The sequence below is a fragment of the Rhinatrema bivittatum genome, chromosome 4 (genome assembly GCF_901001135.1).
Source record: "Rhinatrema bivittatum chromosome 4, aRhiBiv1.1, whole genome shotgun sequence".
Lineage (NCBI taxonomy): Eukaryota > Metazoa > Chordata > Amphibia > Gymnophiona > Rhinatrematidae > Rhinatrema > Rhinatrema bivittatum.
This window is the reverse complement of record NC_042618.1, coordinates 344,564,650-344,590,981: the sequence shown is the minus strand read 5'-3', so window position 1 is coordinate 344,590,981 and position 26,332 is coordinate 344,564,650. Positions and strand designations below refer to the sequence as shown.

Sequence of the window (26,332 nt, the reverse complement as noted above, 5' to 3'; positions counted from 1 at the left end):
GTGCCTCAGGGATATGTATTAGGACCCTTACTTTTCAATATATTTATAAATGATCTGGAAAGAAATACAACGAGTGAGATAATCAAATTTGCAGATGACACAAAATTGTTCAGAGTAGTTAAATCACAAGCAGATTGTGATAAATTGCAGGAAGACCTTGTGAGACTGGAAAATTGGGCATCCAAATGGCAGATGAAATTTAATGTGGATAAGTGCAAGGTGATGTATATAGGGAAAAATAACCCATGTATAATTACACAATGTTGGGTTCCATATTAGGTGCTACAACCCAAGAAAGAGATCTAGGTGTCATAGTGGATAACACATTGAAATCATCGGTTCAGTGTGCTGCAGCAGTCAAAAAAGCAAACAGAATGTTGGGAATTATTAGAAAGGGAATGGTGAATAAAACGGAAAATGTCATAATGCCTCTGTATCGCTCCATGGTGAGACCTCACCTTGAATACAGTGTACAATTCTGGTCGCCGCATCTCAAAAAAGATATAATTGCGATGGAGAAGGTACAGAGAAGGGCTGCCAAAATGATAAGGGGAATGGAACAGCTCCCCTATGAGGAAAGACTAAAGAGGTTAGGACTTTTCAGCTTGGAGAAGAGACGACTGAGGGGGGATATGATAGAGATGTTTAAAATCATGAGAGGTCTAGAACGGGTAGATGTGAATCGGTTATTTACTCTTTCGGATAGTAGAACGACTAGGGGGGCACTCCATGAAGTTAGCATGGGGCACATTTAAAACTAATTGGAGAAAGTTCTTTTTTACTCAACGCACAATTAAACTCTGGAATTTGTTGCCAGAGGATGTGGTTAGTGCAGTTAGTATAGCTGTGTTTAAAAAAGGATTGGATAAGTTTTTGGAGGAGAAGTCCATTACCTGCTATTAAGTTCACTTAGAGAATAGCCACTGCCATTAGTGGCCTGGATTGGCCACTGTTGGAAACAGGATGCTGGGCTTGATGGACCCTTGGTCTGACCCATTATGGCATTTTCTTCTTCTTCTTCTTCTTCTTCTTCTTATGCACTGGGGGAGAATGGGACTGGAGAGTGGTACTAGAAAGGCTGCACTCATGGAAAATGGGGCAGGGAGACTGGTGCTGGGAAGGCTGCAATATTAAATGTTTGGGATATTAAATGTTTCTTGTTCCGGGATGGAAGGGGTAAGGATAGGAAAGCAACTGGACCTTTTGTGTTCAGTATCTGCTGTGTTTTTATTCTCTCTTTAGGCCCTGGGATACCTCGGATACAAGAATGAATTTGTAGTTTCAGCACTTTGTCAGACAGTATGTATAAATATCTTCAAATCTTAATCTATTCTCCCTTCTGTGTGCTTAATGCTTGTATTATTTACATCTTTGGAGAGAAAGAACTAGAAATAACAGGGTGTTATTCAGGGAGGTGCTGAAGTCAGAACCAACATCAGTCAAAATAAGTATGCAATGGTTCTCCTAGCAAAGGAACACGAGAACCATGTTAGTATGTAAGTATACTGGAGTAATGTTAGTATTCTGTTCTGGAGCTGATAATATAAGTGTTAATATTCCATAGACACCGTTAGTATTAATATCCTGGGGGGCACTCTCAGCATCGGTATCTGAGTGCTGCTGATGGTATTAATACTCCGGGAAAATGTTAGTATTTTTATCTTGGGGACACTATAAGTATTAATAATCTAGAGATAATTAGTTTTAATGTCCAAGGGAGGCTGTTAATATTTATGTTCTGCAAGGGAAGTGTTAGAATTATGAGAAAGATATGTGGTTAAGGGAATAGCAATCAGCAGAGACAAAGAATATACTACCAGAGGTTCTTCAGCCCCATGGAGCTTGGGAAAGGACTCTTGGGAGGGAGAAGAGGAGGTGAGTTTTCTTGAGATTACTTTTTTAGGGCTCTGTTTGTCAACCATTTTTCCCATAGACACAAAATGGGAGAAAAAGTTGATTAAATAGGTTCCTTAGGGTCTGACCCAGATCATTGTTTTCTCCTTCCAGCTGCAGGTGAACAGGTTGCTGAGTGTCAGATATGAAACAGTCAAAGCCCTGACCCTGCTGGGTGAGTGAAATGTTTTCATTTAATTGCCCCCACCGCACTCTTTTTTTTTTTTTTGGAATAAACATATTGGGGCAGATCTTTAAACCTGCGCGCAGGCATAGATTTGTTCGCGCAACCCGGCACGAACAGATCTACGCTCTATTTTATAACATGCGCGTACTGCCACGTGCATGTTATAAAATCCAGGGTCGGCGCGCGCAAGGGTGTGAACAATTGTGCAACTTGCACATGCCGAGACACGCAGCCTTCCTCCGTTCACTCCGCCCCCCCCCACTGCACCTTCCCCTCCCTTCCCCTATCTAACCCGCCCCCCAGCCCTATCTAAAACCCCCTCCTGACCTTTATCAGGAAAGTTACACCTGCCTCTGGGCAGGCGTAAATTGCGCGCGCTAGCCAGCTGCCGGCGCACCATCCCCCAGCACGGCAGCTGTCGCCCCCGGAATGCCCCCAGGCCGGTGCCCCGCCCATGGCCCCGCGCCCGGAACACCCCTTTTTCGAAGCCCCGGGACAATAGTGTGTCCCGGGGCTTGCTCACGCCGCCGAGCCTATGCAAGATAGGCTTGGCGCGTGCAGGGGCAGCTTGGGACAGCTTTTCGGGGGTTACGTGCGTATGTTACGCATGTAACCCTTTGAAAATCTGCCCCTTTATTGGTAATAATCAGAAATCGTACATTCAAAATAAAAGTGAGATCATGTGTTAGAACAACCATTCCCTGAATGTACCCGGATCAGCCTCCCTTCCAGCAGATGGAGACAGAGAAAAACTTGTAGAGCACTCTCTATTAGACCGGTGTGCCACTTGCATCTCCTCAGTATTTCTCTGTCTCCAGCAGATGGAGGTCTTCACCTTTTGTTTAGAGGTGTTGAGAATCCTCCCAGGAGGTAGGCAGGTCCCAGTGGGGCCATCCCTCCTGGTTGCAGGGTGTGAGGAGCTGGGATTGGTGACCCCGCGGGGCTCCCAAACGGTAAGGCATCCGTAGTTCAGTCCCTCCCCCCACTTACCCACAGTCCGATTTAAAAAAAAAAAAAAAAAAGCAGCAGCCTGTCCGTCTTCTTCGGTAGCAGCCGGCTACAAAAAAAAAAAAAGACCCGATGCTGGACAGAGGACCAGGTGGCAGGCTTGTTAATTGGACGGTCCCAGGGTGTAAGGAGCGTTCGGGGGGGCAGTGGTAGCAGTGTCTGTCCTGCGGGTAGACTTCTCTGCCTGGCCGCATGGTTTCCCTCGGCCCCTCCCCTGTCTACCGATGCCACGGCTGACGCGATGTGTGGCCTGCGGGGAGTCTGCTTTGCGACTCTCTCGCTCTGGGCTCTGCGTGCGCTGCGTTCCAGGAGGGGAAGGTCCCTCGGAGCGACTGCCAAAGCCGTGAGGAGCTGGCAAACAGGCAGCCGATCAGCTCGCTCAGGCCGATCTGTTCCCACTGAACGCGGGAACGGTGGCCATCTTGGAAACTTTTGCTGCAGAGCAGAAAAGAACATTGGGGGGAGGAGAGCTCCCGCCCGATCTATCACCGGTTCCCGGCAGCCCGGAGGACATCCAGGATCCCTCACTGGATGGATCGGACGAGGGGCCCTATCCCCCGGTGGAGGAGGGGAGTTGTCCTTCAGCATTTTCCCTGGACTTTGTGCTTTTAATGCACAAAGCATTTTTAGCTACTCAAAGCCAGCAGCCAGGAGTCACCCTGCAGGGGAGACCGGAGCATCCACTGCGGAAGGCTCCCCATCGTCAAGAGTTCCAGGGGTCGCTCTGTGTCAAAAAGTTGCAGGGATCGTCCCTCCCGGGAGACGGGGCCTCCAGCCCTGCAATGGCGGCCACTGGTGCTTCGGATGTGCTGTTGGGTCCCCTGGCCCTTCCGGGAGGTGACCCAGAGGAGGATATTGAAAAAAGGACACCGTTAGAGGGCAATGATCCAAAGGTGGTTCGACTGTTTCATCAAGAGGAATTAGACCCACATCCCGTGGGTCCTGGCGGAGCTCGGTGTAGATCTTCCACAAGAAACTCTCCCTCCGGATTCCGTGGACCCGGTCCTGGCAGGATTGCGGGGACCATCCAAGATTTTTCCTCTTCATACCATGCTTCAGCAGTTGATGACCCGCGAATGGGATGTTCCGGAGGTGGGCCTCAGAGTGGGGAGGGCAATGGACAAATTATATCCCTTGCCTGAGGAGGTCTTGGAGGTTCTTCGGTCTCCCAAGGTAAATGCCTCTGTGTCGGCAGTCTTGAAGAGGACCACAATCCCAGTTGCCAGGGCAGCGGTCCTTAAGGACCTCCAAGACAGAAAGCTTGAGGTTCTGCTGAAACAAATTTTTGATGTCTTGGTGCTGGGGATCTGTGCAGCCGTTTGCAGTTGTTTTATGCTCCGGGAGAGCCTTCGCTGGGTCCAATTGCTGACTTCCCAGGACCTCCCACCTCAGGAATCCGCTCAGGTGGAGCACTTGGAGGCGGCAGTGGCATATGGAGCTGATTTCTTATATGACCTCTTCCGTACGTCTTCCAGAACCATGGCGTCGGCGGTTTCGGCAAGAAGGCTCCTGTGGCTACACAACTGGTCAGCTGATGTATCCTCCAAGGCTCAACTGAGTTCGTTACCTTTCAAGGGTAAATTTCTCTTTGGGGAGGACCTGGAACAGTTAATTAAGTCCTTGGGGGAGAACAAGGTTCATAGGCTTCTGGAGGACAAGCCTCGACCTTCAAGACCTTTCTCGCAGACCCGTTCTCATTTTTGGGGACAGCGGAGATTTCGGCAGAGCAGAGCTCCTGTTACCAGTCAGTGACAGTCCGCGGGCAGAGTGCAGTCCTGGTCTCATTCCTTTCGCAGCCACAGACCCACCCGCGACGGTGCCAGCCCAGAACCAAGTCCACCCAATGAGATGCAGCCGGCCCACTCCTCGGTTCTCCGGGTGGTTGAACGGCTGTCTGACTTCTACGAGGAATGGGTCAAGATAACTTCCGACCAATGGGTTCTAACTATCATAAAGAGAGGCTACGCATTGGAGTTTGCTTGGCCTCTCCGAGATCTTTTTCTAATCTCTCCTTGCGGTTCCCACTTAAAAGCACGCAACGTCTGACAGACCCTCGACCGCTTGGTCTCTCTGGGGGCTATTGTCCCAGTTCCCAGGGCAGAGTGGACAACGGGACGATACTCCATCTAATTCATCGTCCCAAAGAAGGAAGGTTCGTTTCGACCGATCCTAGACTTGAAGAAGGTGAACCGAGCCCTCAAGATTCCACGCTTCCGGATGGAAACCCTGCATTTCGTCATTGTGGCGGTGCGCACGGGCAAATTCTTGGCTTCCCTAGACTTGACGGTGTTATGGTTAATGGTGTTTGGGTGGATCCTTGGACACTGTGGCAGCTGACCACGCCCACGAGGGGCAGTCCCGAGAGGGACCATGTGTCAGGCTAGATTCCGGACAGACAAACACAGATTTGAATCTTTTATTAAACAGTGTGAATGGCCACCAGAGGTGGCAGTAGTGACTAGTGGTTGTAGTGCCCTACTGGGTGCTTCTCTCACAGAACGCTGGAACAGCGGATCCTCTGCGAGGCAGTGCTATAGTGGAAAGAGACTGAGAGTTATAAGCACACAATAAGATTAACATTCAGAGTCCCAATGTAGAAATAGGAGAAGCTCCAAGACAGGGAGAGCAGGCCCTCGAGGAGCGAGTACCTGATCCCTTAGAGCAGAGAGACTCAGTAGTGTTGTACTCACTTAGCAGTAACAGAGATTCCACTAGACGAGAGATCTGGCACCGGAGCGGAGAGCAGGCCCTTGAGGAGCGAGTACCTGATTCCAGTGAAGCAGTACTGTGGAGAGAGATGGATTCTGTACTCACTGATGGTAACTGTAAGTTAGTTCTTCCAAGTAGAAGGGTAGAGGTTGCAGGCAGCGACACAGGGAACATGGGCCCTTGAAGAGCAAGTACCGGTTTCCTGATAGCACCTGAAAGAAGCAAAGAGGCCCCCGAGGAGCGGGTACCCCGTTAGAGACCCCGAAGGGTAGTAAGAGTTCCAGATAACGCTGGAGTGGCAGAGTAGCTTAGGAACGGAGAGCGAATCCCATCCATACGAATCCTGTTACTAACTGAACGAGCTAGCAAATACTGTAGGCAGATATACCTGGAAGACGTGACGTCAGAACAGTGGGACACCCCTGAGGTTCGCGCCAACATAGAGTTAAAGATGAGGGCGGCGCATGCGCCCTAGAGGTACCTTGAAGGAGAATGGTGGGAGGCAGCACCAAAGCCGGTCCGGGGACGCCAGAGAGAACGGCAAGCAGACACCGTGGCGGCCATCAGTCCAAGGTGAGTGGGAGGAGCCGAAAGTAGAGAAAGGTAGGCGGGGCGAAGCCATCGAAGACCGCCGGACGCAATAGACAGAAGAGTATTTGCACATAGTCATCTGCAAAGACCACCAGAAGTTCCTTCGGTTCAAGATCCTTGGTAGGCATTTTCAATTCTGTGACCTGCCATTCGGCTTAGCAACAGCGCCTTGCATGTTTACCAAGGTGATGTTGGTCGTGGCAGCAGCCCTGCGGAAGGAGGGCGTGTTGGTTCACCCGTATCTGGACGATTGACTTATTCGAGCAAAGTCGAAAATTCTCTGCGAGGCCGTGGTCGACAGAGTCATGAGTCTCCTGGAGTCCTTGGGATGGGTCGTCAATCAGGCCAAAAGCAACCTTCTCCCATCTCAGGAACTAGACTTCTTGGGAGCCAGGTTCGACACCCGTGTGGGGAATGTGTTTTTTCAGGAGGATCGGATCTCCAAGCTGATGCAGCAGGTCAGACAGATTTTGTCTCTTCCTCTCCCCAAGGCCTGGGACTATTTGCAAGTCCTCGGTTCCATGGCGTCCACCCTGGAATTGGTACCATGGGCATTTGCTCACATGAGACCTCTACAGAGAGTGTTACTTTCCCGTTGGAACCCGAAGTCGGAGGAGTTTCAGGCCCCCTTACCACTCACAGAGTCCGCCACATCCAGTCTTGGGTGGTGGCTGATTCTGGAGCACTTGCAGCTTGGGGTGAACCTTGAGGTCCCCCAATGGGTAGTAGTGACAACGGATGCCAGCCTCTCCAGTTGGGGAACAGTCTGTCAGTCGCGAGCTGTGCAAGGCCAATGGTCCTCGGAGGAGACGAACTGGTCGATCAATCTCCTGGAAACAAGAGCAGTTCACTTGGCACTACAACAGTTTCTACCACTGGTGTTCAATCAGGCTGTCAGAGTCCTGTCAGACAATGCAACGACGGTGGCCTACATCAACCGGCAGGGTGGTACCAAGTGTCAGCCAGTGGCCGCCGAGGCGGAGCAACTCATGGTTTGGGCGGAAAAACATCACGCTCTTCTGGCGGCATCGCACATCGCGGGCACCGACAACATGCAGGCGGATTATCTGAGTCGGCAGACAATCGACCCAGGGGAGTGGGAACTCTCCGACGAAGCCATGGAACTCTGGTTCGCAGATGGGGTCCTCAGTTTTGTAAGGAACTGGGAAAACTTTTGGGGAAGGGGGAGACTTTTCCAAAAGGATGGGCTCCACCTTAACCAGAGTGAAACCAAGCTACTGGCACTAACTTTCAAAAAGGAGTTAGAGCGACTGACGGCGATGATCCCAAGGTGGTGCGCCTGTTTCGAAGAGATGAGCTAGGGCCGCTGATACCGGTTATTCTAGAGGAGCTCGCTATTGAAGTCCCCCCCGAGGATTCCAGGGTTGGTTCTATGGACCCCGTCATGGTGGGTCTCTGAGGTCCCTTTCACTGGTCGGTCCCTTTCACTGGTCGGTCACGGACTTATTGTATAAGGAATGGGACAATCCGGAGCTAGGTTTAAAGGTCGGCCGAGCGATGGAAAAATTGTACCCGCTCCCGGAGGATGCGTTGGAGCTCTTCAGGCTTCCCAAGATTGATTCCGCAGTTGCCGCGGTTACCAAAAGGACCACTATTCCGGTAACAGGGGGTACAGCCTTGAAAGACCTGCAGGATCGTAAACTGGAGCTGCAACTTAAGAGAATTTTTGAGGTGTCGGCCCTGGGGTTCAGGGCAGCTATGTGTACCAGCTTCGCCCAAAGGGCTTGTCTCCGATGGGTTCAGGATTGGCAGGCTGAGTCCGACCTGTCTGGTGCGGCAGCAGAGCGAGCTAGTCGGCTGGAAGCGGCGGTTGCGTACGGCGCTGACACCCTGTATGATCTCCTGAGGACGTCTGCCTGGACGATGGTCTCAGTGGTTTTGGCCCGCAGGCTCCTATGGCTCAGGCACTGGGCAGCGGATACCTCTTCAAAAACGCAGCTGGGTTCCTTACCATTTAAGGGGAAGCTCCTCTTTGGGCAACAGTTGGACGATCTGATTAAGTCTCTGGGTGAGAACAAGGTTCACCGGTTGCCGGAGGATAGATTCTGGTCTAAGAGTGCTTTTCCTCAGCGGAATCGTTCTCGGGGGAATCGTCGCTTCCGGTCTTCTCGGTCCACCGGGCCGTCCTTTCGTCAGAACGCGCCCCGACAGTCTTCTTGCGGATTTCCGAGGCGGGAGTCTCCCTGAGAACCGTTCCCTCTTTTCTCCCGAAGGTGGTGTCCTCTTTTCATGTGAACCAGTCGGTGGAACTTTCTTCCTTTGCGGGGGTGGATTCTTCTTCTCCAGAGGCAAAGGAGTTGCAGAAGTTGGACGTGAAGAGGGCTCTGTTATGCTATTTAGAGGTAACGAACGGTTTTCGGCTTTCGGACCACCTCTTCGTACTTTGGAGTGGGCCCAGAAAAGGGCAGAAGGCATCTAAGTCAACGATTGCCCGATGGTTGAAGGAGGCGATTTCCTCTGCTTACCTGGTTCAGGGTCGTACACTTCCTTCTGGCCTTAAGGCTCATTCTACTTGTTCGCAGTCGACGTCTTGGGCGGAGTGTCAGCAGGTGTCGCCACAGGAAATTTGTAGGGCGGCAGCCTGGCAGTCTCCGCATACCTTTGCCAGACATTATCGGCTCGATGTCCGGGCTCCAGAGCCCGGTTCCTTTGGGGCCAGTGTGCTCCGAGCGGGACTCTCTCAGTCCCACCCTGGTTAAGATAGCTTTGGTACATCCCAGCTGTCCTGGACTGATCCGGGTATGTACAGGGAAAGGAAAATTGGTTCTTACCTGCTAATTTTCGTTCCTGTAGTACCACGGATCAGTCCAGACGCCCGCCCAGGAAGACAATGGAGAGTCTGCTCGGCTGGTGGCTGGTCATTCTCTATGCAAGTTTTATTCTCTGCTTTTTTGTCGACATTTGGGTTCAATACGGTTAATGTAGTGTTTTCATATCCTCTGCTCTGCGAGAGAGGTGTTTTTATGGTTGATAGTTATGTTTTTTTGTATCTGGTTTTTCTGCTTGGCTACTGAATCATACTGGCAGACACTAGGTGGCACCTCAGGGGTATAGGACAGAGTCCGTAAAGTCTTCTTCTGTCTCCATCTGCTGGTGGGGAGGCAAAACTCAGCTGTCCTGGACTGATCCGTGGTACTACAGGAATGAAAATTAGCAGGTAAGAACCAATTTTCCTATTTCCTTCATGTACCGCCTTCTGACACATGCATGTTATAAAATCCGCTACCTGCGTCCACATGCGCGCACGATTTTATATTGGCGCGCGAATGTGCGCACGATTGCCGAATTGCGTGCATAAGTGGGGGGGATTTTACAACCTGCACGCGGTGACAGAATAGGCCTTTTCCCCAGCTCCTTCCTGGGAGGGAACCTAACCTGCCTCCCTTTTCCCCTACTAGCCCCGACCCCTAAAACCCCACTGCCTACCCTAGTTTTTCGTTTTCTTACTTACCCAAAGTCCAGAGCAGCAGCAAGTTGTGCGGCTCCGTTGTTTCCGGCGTGCACTTCAGCCGGTACAGTGCCTTAATGGCACTGTACCGGCCCGCCCATGCCCCGCTCACTTCTCACCTCCAGTCCATCCCTTTTCCTGAAACCTGTTCCTCTGCGCCTACCAGGAGATACGCGTGTGCCGCAGAGGTTTGAAAAGCCACGCGGCACACACACATCCCGGCCATGCGCCTATCTCCCGGTATAGGTGTGCTTTGGCCTTTGAAAATTCGGCCTTTAATATGGTCAATCTGACGCTGTCTTAAATTCCAAACTAAACGGCCTACAAAATGGTACAAAAGTTATATTAGCGGGATAATCCAGCGGGGCGCTGGGGGGAGGCAAAGGACATGCAACACCTGGTACACCTCACCTGACTCATTCTTGGGGCTTTTTTTCAGGAGGTAGGTGCCAGTACTGGATGCCATCACTTTTTCTTGCCCTTGTTTGAATTGGTCTATGGTTCCTAAAAAGAAAAAACAACCCATAGATCCTGTGCCACCTCCACTCCCTCACCCCCGTGTTCTCTCTTCTGCGTGGAGAAGGGACTCGGGGAAAAGAGACGGTTGCCTGGGTTAGGGAAGTGAGGAGAGGAGATGACTAATGCTGGATCCCTGGGGAAAGAGAGAGGGGGATTCAGGGTGCCTGCTGGGAGGAGGGAGATGAGAGACAGAGCGGATACCGGGTCCCGGGAGGGGTGGCGGTGGAGGAGGGGAAAGAAACGGGAAAGGGCAAAGGAGCATAAGGAGGTTGGGAAGTACAAAGATAGAAAACAAAATCTTTTTTCTTTTTGGTTTAGTGATTCAAATATGTCAGCTTTGGGAATGGAAACGTGCGGCATCATTTTGTATTTTGCATGGTACAGGAGGAAATGCGTTTGTGTTTCTAATTCATCAGCCTTGCTCTGCATGCAGAGTCTGGCTTCTTTGGGGTCTCCAGTTTTTTCTATTTACAATTTCGGGTCACCTATTCTGTATTTAGTGAGGATCTATTCATGTTTTGTCTGTGTGATCAAGGTGCGGTATTCTGCCAGCGTGTAGTTTCTGTGCAGTGATCTGTAGCAGTCCTGCTTGTTCTATTTTCCCACCAGATGGGAAGTTGCAAGTGAGCAACTGCATCTTTTTTTTTTTTTCTTCCAGAAAAATGAACTGCTCACGCCCATGTGCCAGACACAGAGAGGGGATCTGTGATGAAGGCAGGAGGGTGCTGAAAGAAATGAAAATAAGGGAAAAGAGAGATGGAAGGATAGGAAGGGAGGAAGTAGGAATATGCTTAAAACATGATACAAGATAAGAAATAAAAGTGATGCAGAGATTGATGGTGCCTAAAGGATTTATTGAAGTACCAGCTTTATCATCTGGTGAAGTGGACGCTTATCCACGAAAGCTTGTGTCACAATATATCCATTAGCCAGGGCTTCCTAGACTTGTCCTGGTGACCCCACTGCCAGCAGCCTCTGTGTCATTTTTGCTAGAACAATTGTGAGGGAGAAAAACTAGTATACGATAATGAACAGAAAATTAACTAGTTGGAATTAGACTGACATCCAATTGAATCCCGTGATCTACCAATATGATACTTTATAAAATACAAATTTTATTTAAGAAAATCTTTTTTTGATTTTACACAATTTTTTAAAAAACTTTTTATATAATTTTTTGAGCTCAGAAATAACACTAAATATGGCCAATTGTCCAACCACCTGAATTCAAAATTAATTCAATTTCTATTTCTTTGTATATTGAGATCGTGGCTAATGATTTTTTTGCCACTTAAAATTAATATAAATTTCTACTCAGTATCACAAAGCAAACTGGCCATCAGAATACATTGGTTTAAATATTATATCATTGACATATTCAATTGATTTTTTAACTATATCTATTGGACAGTTCAATCGATTTTTTAACTATCTGTTGAACAGTTCAACAATATAAACCAATCTTACTCAATGGCATTACAATAATTGAATTTTGAACCACAATTGAACTTCCGGTATCGCAAACACTTGTGATTACATCATGAACATTTCTAATGAAAATTTCAACCATATGTTAGTTTGGATACATATCAAACCAATTACAAAATTGACAATTGATTATATCTTTGGATACTTCAGCATTTATCTATGTGAAAATTTCACTAAGAAGCAGTCCCATTTATATAGATTCAGGTGCTGGACCAAATTCGGCTCCCAACGATGACACTTCTTATCGACCACAGTTCAAATTGTGAATTTCAATGAGCGAAAAATTAGGTTTTAAAAAATTTTTTTAAACCATGGAGCCACACTATCTTCCAAGTTGGCTTCCGGTAATGGGATTTCCACAAACTGAATAAATCTAGTATTGATGTCACCCGACAGTAATGGTAACAGTAAAACCTGTTTAGATGATGGCAAAAAAGCCTATCTTGTCCCGACAGAAACTTATCTTGTCATCTTTTAGCCCACATATCTTTCGGCTATGCGGTCCACTTCATAACCTTGGCTGAAGTTGCCTCAATCGCTTCAATTTCTTAATTGCGGCAACTTCAGCCAAGGTTATGTTCATGATGTAATCACAAGTGTTTGCGATACTGGAAGTTCAATTGTGGTTCAAAATTCAATTATTGTAATGCCATTGAGTAAGATTGGTTTATATTGTTGAACTGTTCAACAGATAGTTAAAAAATCGATTGAACTGTCCAATAGATATAGTTAAAAAATCAATTGAATATGTCAATGATATAATATTTAAACCAATGTATTCTGATGGCCAGTTTGCTTTGTGATACTGAGTAGAAATTTATATTAATTTTAAGTGGCAAAAAAATCATTAGCCACAATCTCAATATACAAAGAAATAGAAATTGAATTAATTTTGAATTCAGGTGGTTGGACAATTGGCCATATTTAGTGTTATTTCTGAGCTCAAAAAATTATATAAAAAGTTTTTTAAAAAATTGTGTAAAATCAAAAAAAGATTTTCTTAAATAAAATTTGTATTTTATAAAGTATCATATTGGTAGATCACGGGATTCAATTGGATGTCAGTCTAATTCCAACTAGTTAATTTTCTGTTCATTTTTGCTAGAACAGAAAAACAGGGCCAGCCCTCTGAAAGAGTGAAAAATGTCTTGAGCTGTTAATCCCAGCAAAGAAAGCTCCTTGTGATATAATAGCAGAAGCATTAAATGTTAACAAGTTTATAATCTTAAAAACATTGAAAAATGTCTGTTTCAGTTACAACCCTTACTGCTATTTATGCAAAGTTAAAGAGCATGTAACTCGTAATTTAAAAATGACCCCACCACTCCGCTGTCCACCATCTGCTAAACACACAAATACTTTCAGCTTGTGAAGTGCGGCCTGTGAGGGGCCGATAGGTCTGATTTCGGACCCTTCACTCTTTTTGACCCACCTGCCCACACTGGTGCCCTGCTCCCAGATAGCAGGACAGGCGTTACTCTGTGATTGACCGTGCTCACCTTCCGTGGCCATGATGCCGTCTCCTCTTGTGTTGGGGGCAGGTTGTCTGCAGGCTGCTGTGGTGAAGGAACTGGTGGGTTACCTGAGGAGAGGTTCCGAGGAGCTGCTGATGGACATTCTGACCACCTTGAAAATCACATTGCAAAAGCGGTGTCAAGCTCCGAGAGCTCAGGTAACTTCTGTAAGAGAAGTCAGGTGTGCACATGTGCACACATGCACACGCTTGCTTTCCACCGTGCCCCAGCAGACATTTATGCTTTAATGCACCATCATTCCCAGGGTGATTCACTGGAGGACCTGCATGGCCTAACCCGTGCCCTGGTGCAACTGGTGACCACAAGAGGCCACCTGGACAACATTTCCCTCGAGGCGGCCATCTGCCTCGCTCACCTGGAAGCTCGCAATAAGTCTGCTCTTTCCATCCTCCGGAGCTATCTGAGTCATAAGAATCTAAAGAAGAGAATGAAGGTGAATTTCCAGCTTGGGTCTGACTAATGCACATCTTCCTGAGACACTCACTTGTACAGCGACATGCATGACTGAATGGGGGAGGGTGGGGAGAGGCAGATACAAGTGGGTAGGGAAGCATGACTGCATAAAGTCAAGAGTGATGCAAATAAGTGCATGTCCGCGGAATACTCCCATAGCTTTCCAGGGGCTCTAGGGTTGCCAGCAGGCTCCACTTTTCCAGGACAGGTTGACTCAGCTCTGGTTTTACCCTATTGCATGAAGGGACCTGAAGTTCTGATTTCCTTAAGCAAAGCAGAACTACAACTCCTTACATAGAATGGAGTAAAAGCAGGACTGGATCAACCAGTCCTGACAAAAACCCACCCAAAAAACTGGTGTCTGTCAGCTCTGGTCACCCTGTTGCTATTTCTCTGTCACTTTCATGAGCGCTAACTCCCCATGTCTCTGTTCTGCAGGCTGTCAGGACCCTGGTGATGTGTATACAAGTCCACGATGCTGCTGCTATCCAGGGAACCCTAGACCAAATCTCCCAGTCTGAAGTGTTTAAGGTAAAGTAGCAGAGGAGGTGCTCTGGACTGTCAATGGTGAGAATGGGGTGGTCGTGGGGTTCTAATAAAAAACACCATTTACTCTGTCAAGGAGGCAGATGCACATCAAACGAAGTGCAAGGTGAGGCACTGGATAGCGGTCAAGATGCCTACAAGTTGTTCTCCCCTGAAGAAGTTGGATTCAGTGCCCTGAAATGTTGGAATTGTGTTCACTTTGCATCGAGATATGTGGAAATGTTCTGAAAACGTCCTTTCCTCTGGTTGGGGCATGCCCTGTATTCCGTGCTGTTCCAAAGAGCTCTAACCAGACTGTTGCTTCTCTTCTGTGTCCCTGCAGCATCGAATTGAAGCCTCCTATTTTCTGGTCATCATTGGCTTGCAGCAAATAAAACAAGAAGGCCTGGAGGGGAAAGTGTTTGATTTGCTAAGGGAGAAGCTGTACAAGGATCCATTACTGGTGAGAACGGCAAGATGGCAACAAAAGCAAAGCTGCTTACCTGTAACAGGTGTTCTCCATGGACAGCAGGACAAACAGCCATACATCTCTGGGTGATGTCATTTGACGGTGTCAAAACGGATACCGCTCTCTGAAAGATACTAGAACTTTCCTGAGCATCCAAAGTCCTCTTCGTGGGTTCGCCGCCACTTGCTCTACCTCAGTCTAGTACCTAGCTACTCTCAACCTACCATGGAAGAGGGTGGGCTTGTGTGGCTGTTTGTCCTACTGTCCACAGAGAACACCTGACACAGGTAATGCTTTCACCATGGACAAGCTGGACAATACAGCAACACATCCGGGGACTCCTTAGCTGAGGGTTGTAGGTGAATGTTTTAAGTTCTTTCCGATCTCCTGCAACCTGTTTTTCTTTCCCTTTCTTGTATTGTTTTGTAGCTTAACACATTTCTCAATACTTCTTGTCCAAAACTACTGTCAAGTGTTTGCTTCTTTATTCAGACAGTAACAGTTTGTAAATGTATGTAACATGGTCCATGTTGCTGCTTTTTAGCTGTCCTGTATAGATGCGTAATTAGTGAACACTGTCGAAGCGGCCATTGCTCGTATGTGATGGGCTTTGTCCAATTGTGGGAGCTTCTGTTTCATGTGTTTGTGAGATATGCACTGTATTAGCTGCCTTGATCAAGTTTATTTTTTCCACTGGATTTCCCTTCTTACTGATATTAACTGATAAGAAAAATTGTGTGGATTTTCGGTTTGGCTTTTGTTCTTTCAAAGTGGAATAAGAGTGCTCTCCTGCAGTCTAATGTGTGCAGAGCTTGCTCTTCTGGTTTCAGATGTGGTTTGTGAAAGAAAATAATATGGTTTGTTAATATGGAATTGTGATACCACTTTAGGTGGAAATCTTGAGGGGGTCCTAAGTACAACCTTGTTTTTTAATATTTAAGTATAAGGTGAGTAGACAACCAAGGCTTGTAATTCACTTACTCTCCTCACTACAGTTATTGCAATTAAAAATAGTACTTTCCAGGTAACAAATATCATGTCTGTTGTTGCTAGAGGTTCAAATGGAGCTTCCATCGACTGCCCCAGCACTATATTTAAATCCTGATGAAGCGATGGTGTTTTTATTGGAGGTTTCACTTTATAAAAGCCTTTAATGAATCTTGTTATTAATGGATTTTGCGAGAAACAAGTTGGTGATTATGCAGATATTGCACTCAAATGTACTCTCACCAAATTTGTTTTTAAACCTGAGTCTGATAAATGCAGGTGATAACATAGAAGCTCTCAGCAGAGCAAGTGAAAGGATCATTTCCATGGCTGGTACACCAACTTGAAAATCTTTTCCATATACAATTATATGATTTTCTAGTTGCCATTCTCCTTGCCATTAATAAAACCTGCTTTACTTCTTGTGGAATTTGCAGATTACTTATTATTTATCCTTTAGTTTCCATGCTGTTAAAGCTAGGGATGGCAGATTAGGAGCTGCAAAGAATTCCTGCTGCTGAGTCAGAAGGTCTGGAAATATTGGAAGACAAGTTGGTGGCACCACAGCTGGTTCATTTGAGGTGAAGTCAAGGATTGAAGAGCCATATTCTGCTCTTTTAGGTGTTCTGCTGCTTCTTTCATTCTGTCTCCAGATAGGTCGTCGCCTGTGCAAGGCATGTCAGCTAGCTTTCCACGTACGTCCTCTCTGAGTCCCAATGCCTTCAGCCATGCCAGTCGTCTTGTTGATAGGACTATAGATGGCGCTCTTGAAGCATTCATTTACGGATCTTGTCAAGTGTTTTGTATAATCTCTCCCCACTGGCTTTGGAGATGGACCTGAAGGAATATTGGGTGGCAATGGTATATCCAAAACCTCCGTTGATTCTATGGAGTTCACTGAGTCTTCTGAATTTTTTCTATATCTTGTAAACTCTGGAGCTCTTTTAATGGTTCCTTGTGGTAAACCTTTTCCTTTCCTTCGCTTATTGATGAATTTTCCTGAGAATGATTATGTTTAGTTTGCTTTTTCTCATTTGGTCTTTTGGCCATATAAGTTGCCACAAAATTTGACTATATATTTTGCATGAAAGAGTAGCACTCTGGAACAGGTGGTATAGGTAAGTTGCATCCAATCATCAGGTGCATGGACCTCCAGTTCAAGTCTTGGAGGAGAACGTAAACTACTTGCTCTTGAATGTTGGACATCCAGATATTTTTTTATTTTATCCTTTTTGATTCTGTTTCTTTGTGGTGATGTGCATGGTGCCTCTTATGCAGTGCTGTTCTGTCAGCATTATAATCTCTTTTGGTCCTGCATAATGCGTAGATGACACTTCAGTGCTGTTTACTAATGTTCTGTTGGTTTTATTTTTATTTTTTGTTCTCCTAGGACAAGCAGGATGGTAGTCCTCACATGTGGGTGACATCATCCGATGGAGCCCGGCACAGAAAACTTTTGTCAAAGTTTCTAGAAACTTTGACCAGCAGACTGAGCATGCCAGCCTGCTACTGTCCATGAGAGGTCCCCCTTCAGTCTCTTCTTTTCCGCAGTGCAGTTGCCTCGCGGGTCCATGGAGCTTCTCTTTTTTCCACTTTTCCTTGATATTCTCAAGCTATTTTGTCAATTCCTCGTCGGGTACCCCTTCGCGGTCGGGGCCGCCTTGGTACGGTAGTTCTTTTTCTGCCATTTTTTCCAGCTTTGTGGTAGATTCTCGACTCCTCACCTCACAGTGTCCGTCGGTCATCAACCGCGTGCCGGGTGTTTTTTCATGGCGTCGACCAGTTTTCGTCAGTGCCCCTAGGGCCTGTGAACCATGTCCATCACGGATCCTTACGAGGTTTGCATCCTCTGGGGGCCTTGCATGACGTCTGGGGGTGTTGTCTGTGCGACTAGATGACACCCAAAGGGTATCTGGCGAGCCTCAATAAAATGGAGAAACGTTTTGGGACCCCTGCATCAGTCTCTTCGACACCAAGAGATCATGGGGAGCCATCCAACACGCTTCCCCTTGCGGTCCCTATAGCTACTCCCTCCAAGGGTCGGGGAGAGGGGGATCGATCCTTGATGATCTCCCCATTCTCCCGGACATCGGGATCATCGGCTTCCTCAGTGCCGGGGAAAGATCAGGCCGAGCACCGGAAACAATCCCACAAGCATTGACACCGGTCACCGTTGGTGCACAGTTCCGGAGTGGCATTGGCAGCTGCCAGGCTGCCATCGAAGCAGCACCGCCATCGGAGGCCCCATCCTCCGGTGTTCCCAGTAGCCTGAGGTGTTCCCCACCGACCCCGGTGCAGGGCGCCATGCCACCTCGGACACCTGAGGAAGATCCAGTGATGCCTTGTCCCCCTCCCTCAGTTTTGGCCACCCCGGACTTTCAGGAGAAGTTGGACCACAGGGTGCAGTCGGCGGTGCTCAAAGCACTGCAAAGCGTTGAACTGCTGGTGCCACTGGCCCCCATACCAGTGCCCAAGCCTCCACCATCAATGCTGGCACCACTGCTGGAGCGTCTAGATGTCCTGCTGGCATCCTACCGATGCAGTCAGTACCCAAGGGGCCTTCGATGCCCCATCTGCCACCGATGCCCTCCACTGGAACGATCCCAATTCTCGGGTCCTCCGAGGAAGAAGATACGGCCAGTACCATGTTCTCTCACCCACGGTTCCCGAGCGTTTGCCGGATCTCTCCGGCTTGTCGCGGCCTCTGATTCCCTCCATGCCGGGGGAACCATCGATGCTGCCTGTGACCTCGAGGCCTCCGAAGCCTTCGGAAGCCAGGGCTGATGCCCCTCACGGACCTCGCCCACGACATGCTGGTCCCAGTGAGGAGGAAGGACCCTCTGACCCCTGGGGTGGCAATTCCACAGACTCGTCCTCGGACTACTCCGACAACCCCCTTTCGTAGCCCTCCCCTCTGGAGGAGCGGCACCGGTCACCACCCGAGGACCTGTCTTTCGCGGGGTTTGACAGGGCTATGGCTGAGGCCATTCCCTTTCAGCTCCTTACTGAGAAGGATGTGCGTCATAAGATGCTGGAAGTTCTCCAGTTCATCGACGCTCCCAAGGAAATCGTGGTGGTTCCGATCCATGATATTTTCAAAGAACTCTTCCTCCGCATGTGGGAGAATCCCATTTCTATCTCCCCCGTTAACAGGAAGGCCAATGCCACCTACTTGGTGCAACAGGCTGTGGGATTTGATAGGAGACAGCTCCCCCACCAGTTGGTGGTCGTGGAGTCTGCCTTAAAAAAGGCCCGGCGCTCCCGTACCTATGTCTCCAATTCTCCATGATGCGAGCATAGGTAGCTGGATGCCCTGGGAAGGAAAATCTTCCAAGGCGCCATGCTGGTTGCCTGCATTGCCGCCTACCAACTTTAAATGACCCAGTACAACCACAATCTTTGGAAATGAGTCCAAGATTTCACAGAGGGTCTTCCCCAGCAACAGCAGGAAGCTCTTTCCGCCATTCTCTCGCTGCATCGGGAGGTGGGAAAACATGAGGTGCGTTCCACGTATGATGTTTTCAAGATAGCAGCCCGCTTAGCCGCCATGGCCATTGGCACCAGAAGAATGGCTTGGCTCTGGGTTCTGACAGACAGGCAAGCTGCCAGGCTTGCCGACCTCCCCTGCACAGGTTCGGGAATAAGGTCCAGGATGTGGTGACGCAACTGAAGGACCATCATGATACCCTTCAGCAGCTGTCCGCTAATGCCTTGGAAGGACTGTCCTCGGCCAGGAAATTCTCCAGGCAAGGTTCTCGAAAACCCTTTTATCGGCAGAGAAAATATCCTCTAGCCACTCAGACTCGTCCACCTCGCATTGGTTCCAGGGGTCACCCCGCCAACAGCGGGCCTCTAGACCCCAACTGCCCCCCCCCCCCCCCAGCAAGCCCTGGTCACTGGCTTTTGACTGGCGGCAAGGGACCATAAATCAGCTGACCGTACCCCTGACGTCAGATCCCCCAGTCAGCGGCAGGCTCCTCAGCTTCGCCTGTCACTGGGAAGAGATAACATCAGACCGCTGGGTCCTCTCCATCATTTGTCAGGGATACCATCTACACTTCAGCCGGCTCCCAGAAACCTATCCCTCATGTCCATCATGGGGTTCATCCGCCCATTTGGTCATCCTTCTAACGGATCTCTCCACCCTCCTACCCTCCTTGCAGTGGGCGTGGTGGAACCGGTCCCTTGCCATCAGCAGGGCCAAGGTTTCTATTTGAGGTATTTCCTCATTCCGAAAAGGAATGGTGGCTTGCACCCCATTCTCAACCTCAGGGCATAAGAACATAAGAATATGCCATACTGGGTCAGACCAAGGGTCCATCAAGCCCAGCATCCTGTTTCCAACAGTGGCCAATCCAGGCCATAAGAACCTGGCAAGTACCCAAAAACTAAGTCTATTTCATGTTACCGTTGCTAGTAATAGCAGTGGCTATTTTCTAAGTCAACTTAATTAATAGCAGATAATGGACTTCTCCTCCAAGAACGTATCCAATCCTTTTTTAAACACAGCTACACTAACTGCACTAACCACATTCTCTGGCAACAAATTCCAGAGTATAATTGTGTGTTGAGTGAAGAAGAACTTTCTCCGATTAGTTTTAAATGTGCCACATGCTAACTTCATGGAGTGCCCCCTAGTCTTTCTAGGGCATTGAACAAGTTTCTCGTAAGAGAAAAGTTCAGGATTGTCTCTCTGAGCATACTGATCCTGTTCCTTTGAAGAGGAGACTAGCTTTGCTCCCTCGATCTCAAGGAGGCATATGCATACATTGCGATTGTCCACAGCCACCGGAAGTACCTCCGCTTCTGGTTGGGAGTGTACATTACCAGTACAAAGTGCTGCCCTTCGGGCTAGCATCGCCAGCGCCCCCCCCCCCCCCCCCCCCCACATCTTCACCAAATGCTTAGCAGTGGTGGCTGCCTACCTCAGGCGTCGCTCGGTCCATGTGTTTCCATACCTGGACGACTGGCTAGTCAGGAACGACTCTTGCTCTGAAACCTTGCAAGCTCTGGCCTTGATGGTGCAGAGCCTGTAGACAGTGGGGTTTGTTATAAACTTCCCCAAGTTGCCCCTCTATCCGTCCCCTCAGCTGGACTTCATCAGCACCAGGCTGGACATACCACAAGCGAAAGCTTTTCTGCCCAGGGACCGGGCGATCGCCCTCGTCTCGCTGGCTACCCTCATCCACGACAGCCTGAGGGTGCCAGCCCGCTTTCTGCTCCACCTACTGGGCCATATGGCAGCCTCCGTCCATATGACTCCTTTAGCCTGTCTCTGCATGAGAAGCCCCCAATGGGCCTTGCAGTCCCAGTGGTGGCAGACATCTCAGGATCTAGAGGCTCCGGTCACTGTAACGGACCCTCTAAGATTGTCTCTGGCCTTGTGGGAAGACTTCCTGTTGTGTGTGCCGGCCACGGCAGGCCCATGGTCCATCCCTCTCACTTTCCGTTGCTGAATCCAGCGTCTGGTTCCACGTCCCTTTTGGCGGTGGGCCCCTGGCTCCATTCTTGGGCCAACCCTGGTGCTCCAGCTACTGCGACAAGCTCCTGTGCTCTGCGACGGGCCTCTCCGCATGGCCCGTGGAGAGGCGTCGTCGTTCAGCACCGCTCCCCTCCCTAGGCGCACGCATCACTCTTGGTTTTAGAGGGCCCACAGCGGGAATTTGGCCGTGGCCCCCGGATGATGACGTCACTGAAGCTCTGGTATATAAGGCTGGGCTCAGTTCCTGCAAGTCGCCTTTGCAACAGGTCTCCATGCTGGTCGTGTACTTTGTTGTCTCCTGGTGATTTCATCGCGTTCCTGTTCCCTTCGAGTTCCTGTTCCTGGTTGTCTTCTCCATTCCTGAGTTCCTGCTATCTAACTTCCCTTATGGACTGATCTTCTTCTGGACACGACCTCTGCTTTGCCTGACCACAACATTGATCTTCTCCTGGACCCGACCCCCGCTTTGCCTGACCACGCCATTGATCTTCTCCTGGACCCAACCTCCGCTTTGCCTGACCAAGCCATTGATCTTCTCCTGGATCTGACCTCTGCTTTGCCTGACTATGCTACAGATCATCTCCTAATCCAGACCTCAGCCTTGCCCTACCACCGCTCCTTGATTGCCAGCGGCCCTGACTCCAGCTTGCTCTACGACACCTCTGCTGTCTACGTCCTGGATTTGGCCTTTTCAGGCTTCGGCCTGTTCTTGCTCGGGGGCCCCCTGTCTGACTCTGATTCTTTTGGCGCCCGGGTCTCCGGGACTCCGCCTTGTCCAGTACAGACTTTCCAGTTCTGCTGTTGCTGCGTCTGGGCTGACCTCTCCATCCTTCCACTGACGACAGCATACGGAGGCCCACCTAAGTCCAGCCGGCCCCGGTACCCAAAGGCTCAACCCGCGGGGAACGAGGGCTGGTATTGGCAAAGCTCCAGTCGGCCTCCGTTAGTCAGACCACTCCGTCTGCTGATGGTGGGGACCCGTAGGATCCTTCCTACAGGTAGAGTCAACCCCACCTCGACCCAAGGGTCCACCTCCTGCGCAACACTTCCCTTGCAGCCCACTCCACCCCAGGTGACTCTTACCACCAATGCTTCCCCCCAGGGATGGGGAGCCCACACAAACGGCCTCCACACACAGGGCCTCTGGACCGCAGCCAAAGCTCGCTGAGAGATAAACTTTCTGGAGCTTCAGGCAATACAGTATGCCTTTTGGGCATTCAGAGATCAGTTGTCATCCAAGGAAGTTCTGATCCGGACAGACAACCAGGTTGCAATGCGGCACATCAGCAAACAGGGTGGCACAGGCTTGTTCCTCCTGTGCTAAGAAGCAGTGCAAATGTGGAACTGGGCTCTGTCTCAAGGGATGTCCCTGTAGGCGACCTACCTGCCAGGTCACCTCAATGTGCTGGTGGACCACCTAAACTGGTCCTTCCAACCACATAAGTGGTCCCTCAACCCAGCGGTAGCGGCTGAGCTGTTCCGCCGATGAGGTATGTCGGATGTGGACCTGTTTGCCTCCCCTCACAACCACAAGGTGAGCAGGTTCTGCTCCCTAATAGTGGGGAACAACCACCCGATCTGCGATGCCTTCTCCCTTCACTGAGGGACAAGCCTCCTCTATGTGTACCCCCCTCTACAGCTCCTCTCGAAGACTCTGTTGAAGTTTCAGCAAGACAGGGGGACCATGATACTCGTGGCACCTTCTTGGCCTCGGCAAGTCTAGTTCCCTCTCCTGCAGGACCTGTCAGTGTGGGTGCCCATCCAGCTGGGGACGGCGCCCGACCTTATATTGCAGAATCAGGGCTCCCTGCACCATCCGAACCTCTGGGCACTGGCCCTCACAGCTTGGATGTTGAGCATGTAGTCTTCCAGCCATTGCAGCTCTCAGATTGTGTTTCCCGGGTCCTTTTGGAGTCCCAGAAACCTTCGACCAGGAAGACCTACAGCTCAAAGTGGAAACGTTTTTCCATTTGGTGCGGGGGTCATGGATTAGACCCTTTCACATGCCCCCTTCCCCAGCTGCTGGACTACCTGTGGCACCTGTCCGAGTCTGGGCTCCAGTTCCGTCAGAGTGCACCTCAGCGCTGTCAGCGAGTATCATCGAAGTTTCGCTGGCACGCCTGTTTCGGTCCAGCCCTTAGTGGGCCGTTTCATGCGGGGTCTCTTCCAGTTGAAGCCCCCTCTTCAGCCTCCGGTTGTGTCCTGAGACCTCATCTTTGTCCTGGCAAGACTCATGCGGCCTCCTTTTGAGCTGCTGCAGTCCTGCAACCTGGAAAGTCATATTCCTGGTGGCAATCACTTCAGCTCATAGAGTCAGTGAGCTTCAGGCTCTAGTTACGTACGCACTGTACATGAAGTTCTTTCATGATCGTGTGGTCTTGCATACACATCCTAAGTTTCTGCCCAAGGTCGTGACTGATTTCCACCTCAATCAGTCCATCATTTTTCCGAGGCCTCATTACCACCCAGGGGAACAGGCCCTTCACACCCTGGACTGTAAAAGGGCTTTGGCGGTCTACCTGGACCGCACGGCTAGCCACAGGCAGTCCACCCAACTATTTGTGTCTTTTGACCCCAATAGGTTGGGGGTGCCGGTGGGTAAGCAGACCTTGTCCAATTGGCTGGCAGATTGCATCGTCTTCTGCTACACGCAGGCAGACCTTTAGCTAGCCAGCAGAGTTAAAGCTCACTCTGTGCGGACTATGGCAACATATGTGGCTAATCTGCATGCAGTCCTCATCATTGAGATTTGTCGGGCCGCAACCTGGAGTTCTCTTCACACCTTTGTGGCTCATTACTGCTTAGACAGGGATGGCCATCAAGACAGTGCCTTTGCTCAGTCCGACCTGCGCAACCTGTTCCAGACTTGAACCCAACTCGATTCGAGCCTCTTGTGGGACCCAGACAGCCTCCCCCTGTCTACATACAGTGCCGTAGTTGTGTTGTGCCCATTGGCACCTTGTTCGGCCGCTGGTTGTCTCCCCGGTTCAGTGGGGCAGTCTGGAGCTTTGTATTCACCCACATGTGAGGACTACCATCCTGCTTGTCCTAGAAGAAAGCACAGTTGCTTACCTGTAACAGGTGTTCTCCTAGGACAGCAGGATGTTAGTCCTCAGCAATCCCGCCCCCTTCCCTACGATGTTGGGTTCACTTTCGGTTTGTTGTTTTATGTTTTGCTCGTATTTGCTGTGTTACAAGACTGAAGGGGAACCTCGCGTGGATGCGCGAATAGTAGCAGGCTGGTCATGCTCAGTCTGCTAGTCAAAGCTTCTAGAAACTTTGACAAAAGTTTTCCATGCCGGGCTCCATCGGATGATGTCACCCTCATGTGAAGACTAACATCCTGCTGTCCTAGGAGAACACCTCAGGTAAGCAACTGCGCTTTTCAACACATGCGACTTATGATACTTCGGGGTAGATTTTATAATTTTGTGCGAGCGCGTACTTTTGTTCGTGCACCAGGTGCGAACAAGAGTACACAGGATTTCAATAGATACGCGCGTATCCATTAAAATCCAGGATCGGCACGCGCAAGGCTGCTGATTTTGGGCAGCCTGCGAGCGCCGAGCCGCACAGCCTGCCTCCGTTCCCTCCGAGGCCGCTCCGAAATCGGAGCGGCCTCAGAGGGAACTTTCTTTCGCCCTCCCCTCACCTTCCCCTCCCTTCCCCTACCTAACCCACCCCCCCGGCCCTATCTAAACCCCCCCCTACCTTTATCGTCAGATTTACGCCTGCCAGAGGCAGACGTAAATCTGCGCGCGCCAGCGGACTGCTGGTGCGCCATCACCCGACCCGGGGGCTGTTCCGGAGGGCACGGCCACGCCCCCGGAATGCCCCCGGGCCGAAACCACGCCCGCGGCGCCACCCCCGAGATGTCGCGTCACCCGCACCACACCCCCGAAACGCAGCATCACGACTGCCACGCCCATCCGCCACGCCCCCGGCATGCCTCTCCATGCAAGCCCTGGGACGTACGCTCGTCCCGGGCCTTGCGCGTGCCGACGAGCCTATGCAAAATAGGCTCGGCGCTCACAGGGGGGGTTTGGGGTAGGTTTTCGGGGGGTACGCGCGTATCCCTTTGAAAATCTACCCCTTCTTGTATGATGAATTTTCTGGAGAAGAAGAGCTTTCTCTTTTTTTATCTCTGTTCTTTTCTTTGCTAATTTTATCAACTCATATATGAGTTTCAAATCTCTATATGATTGCGCTCGGGGATACATATTCCCGTAGAGCTACAATTTTTTGTATCATTATCCGGTCCAAGGCATCTGAGACACAGATCACGCTAGTGTTTTATCAACATTTTATGGCAGCATTGATTACATAATTTGAAAGGGTTTTTACTTTTTCTCTGTAATGAATTTTATCTTTTAAATTTTGTTTTTGAAACTGATGCTGCCTGCTATTACCCTAATTTCTTTTCTAATTCTAGTTTTAAGGTAAGAATTGACAAATATTTCCCTTTCCTACCTATTAAGGGTAATAAGGATTTCCAAGATGCATGGTCTAGGTTGGGTTTATATACTGTAGTGCAACTTTTAGATGATCAGGAACATATAAAGGAAAATTGGTTCTTACCTGCTATTTTCGTTCCTGAAATACCACAGATCAGTCCAGACAAGTGGCTTTTGCATCCCTACCAGCAGATGGAGGCAGAGAATGAAAACTTTTCAGGCACTGCTACATAACCGCAAGTGCCACCTGCAGTCCATTAGTATTGACCTGTACCCAAGCCAGATAAAAGGAAACCTGGGGTTGGAATCCTCTGGACTGGAGCCACTGACACGTCCAGTGACCAAAAATAACAGTCTGATTAAAAAAAACAACTCAACTTATTTACACTGAAAAGGATCTTATCTGAAAAAATGGTTTCTCTCTTTTGGCATTGATTTGGTGGGTCTCTGGACTGATCTGTGGTATTACAGGAATGAAAATTAGCAGGTAAGAACCAATTTTCCTTTCCTGTTCATACCCATATCAGTTCAGACCTAAGCACACAAACTGGGTGGGAACCCAA

At 49.5% G+C, this 26,332-nt stretch overlaps 1 protein-coding gene across 2 annotated transcripts in view; it reads left to right on the top strand.

The window, feature by feature from the left end:
- The window catches only part of HEATR9 (HEAT repeat containing 9), a 94,391-nt gene that overhangs the window by 49,900 nt on the left and 18,159 nt on the right, over nucleotides 1-26,332 (top strand). The window contains exons 8-13 of one of the 2 annotated variants that reach the window (XM_029600613.1): nucleotides 1,243-1,299; nucleotides 2,008-2,068; nucleotides 13,406-13,536; nucleotides 13,644-13,832; nucleotides 14,291-14,383; nucleotides 14,721-14,840. In XM_029600613.1, coding sequence (XP_029456473.1) covers nucleotides 1,243-1,299; nucleotides 2,008-2,068; nucleotides 13,406-13,536; nucleotides 13,644-13,832; nucleotides 14,291-14,383; nucleotides 14,721-14,840 — 651 coding nt within the window. The remainder of the gene's footprint in view (nucleotides 1-1,242; nucleotides 1,300-2,007; nucleotides 2,069-13,405; nucleotides 13,537-13,643; nucleotides 13,833-14,290; nucleotides 14,384-14,720; nucleotides 14,841-26,332) is intronic. The other variant, XM_029600614.1, reaches the window with a different exon arrangement.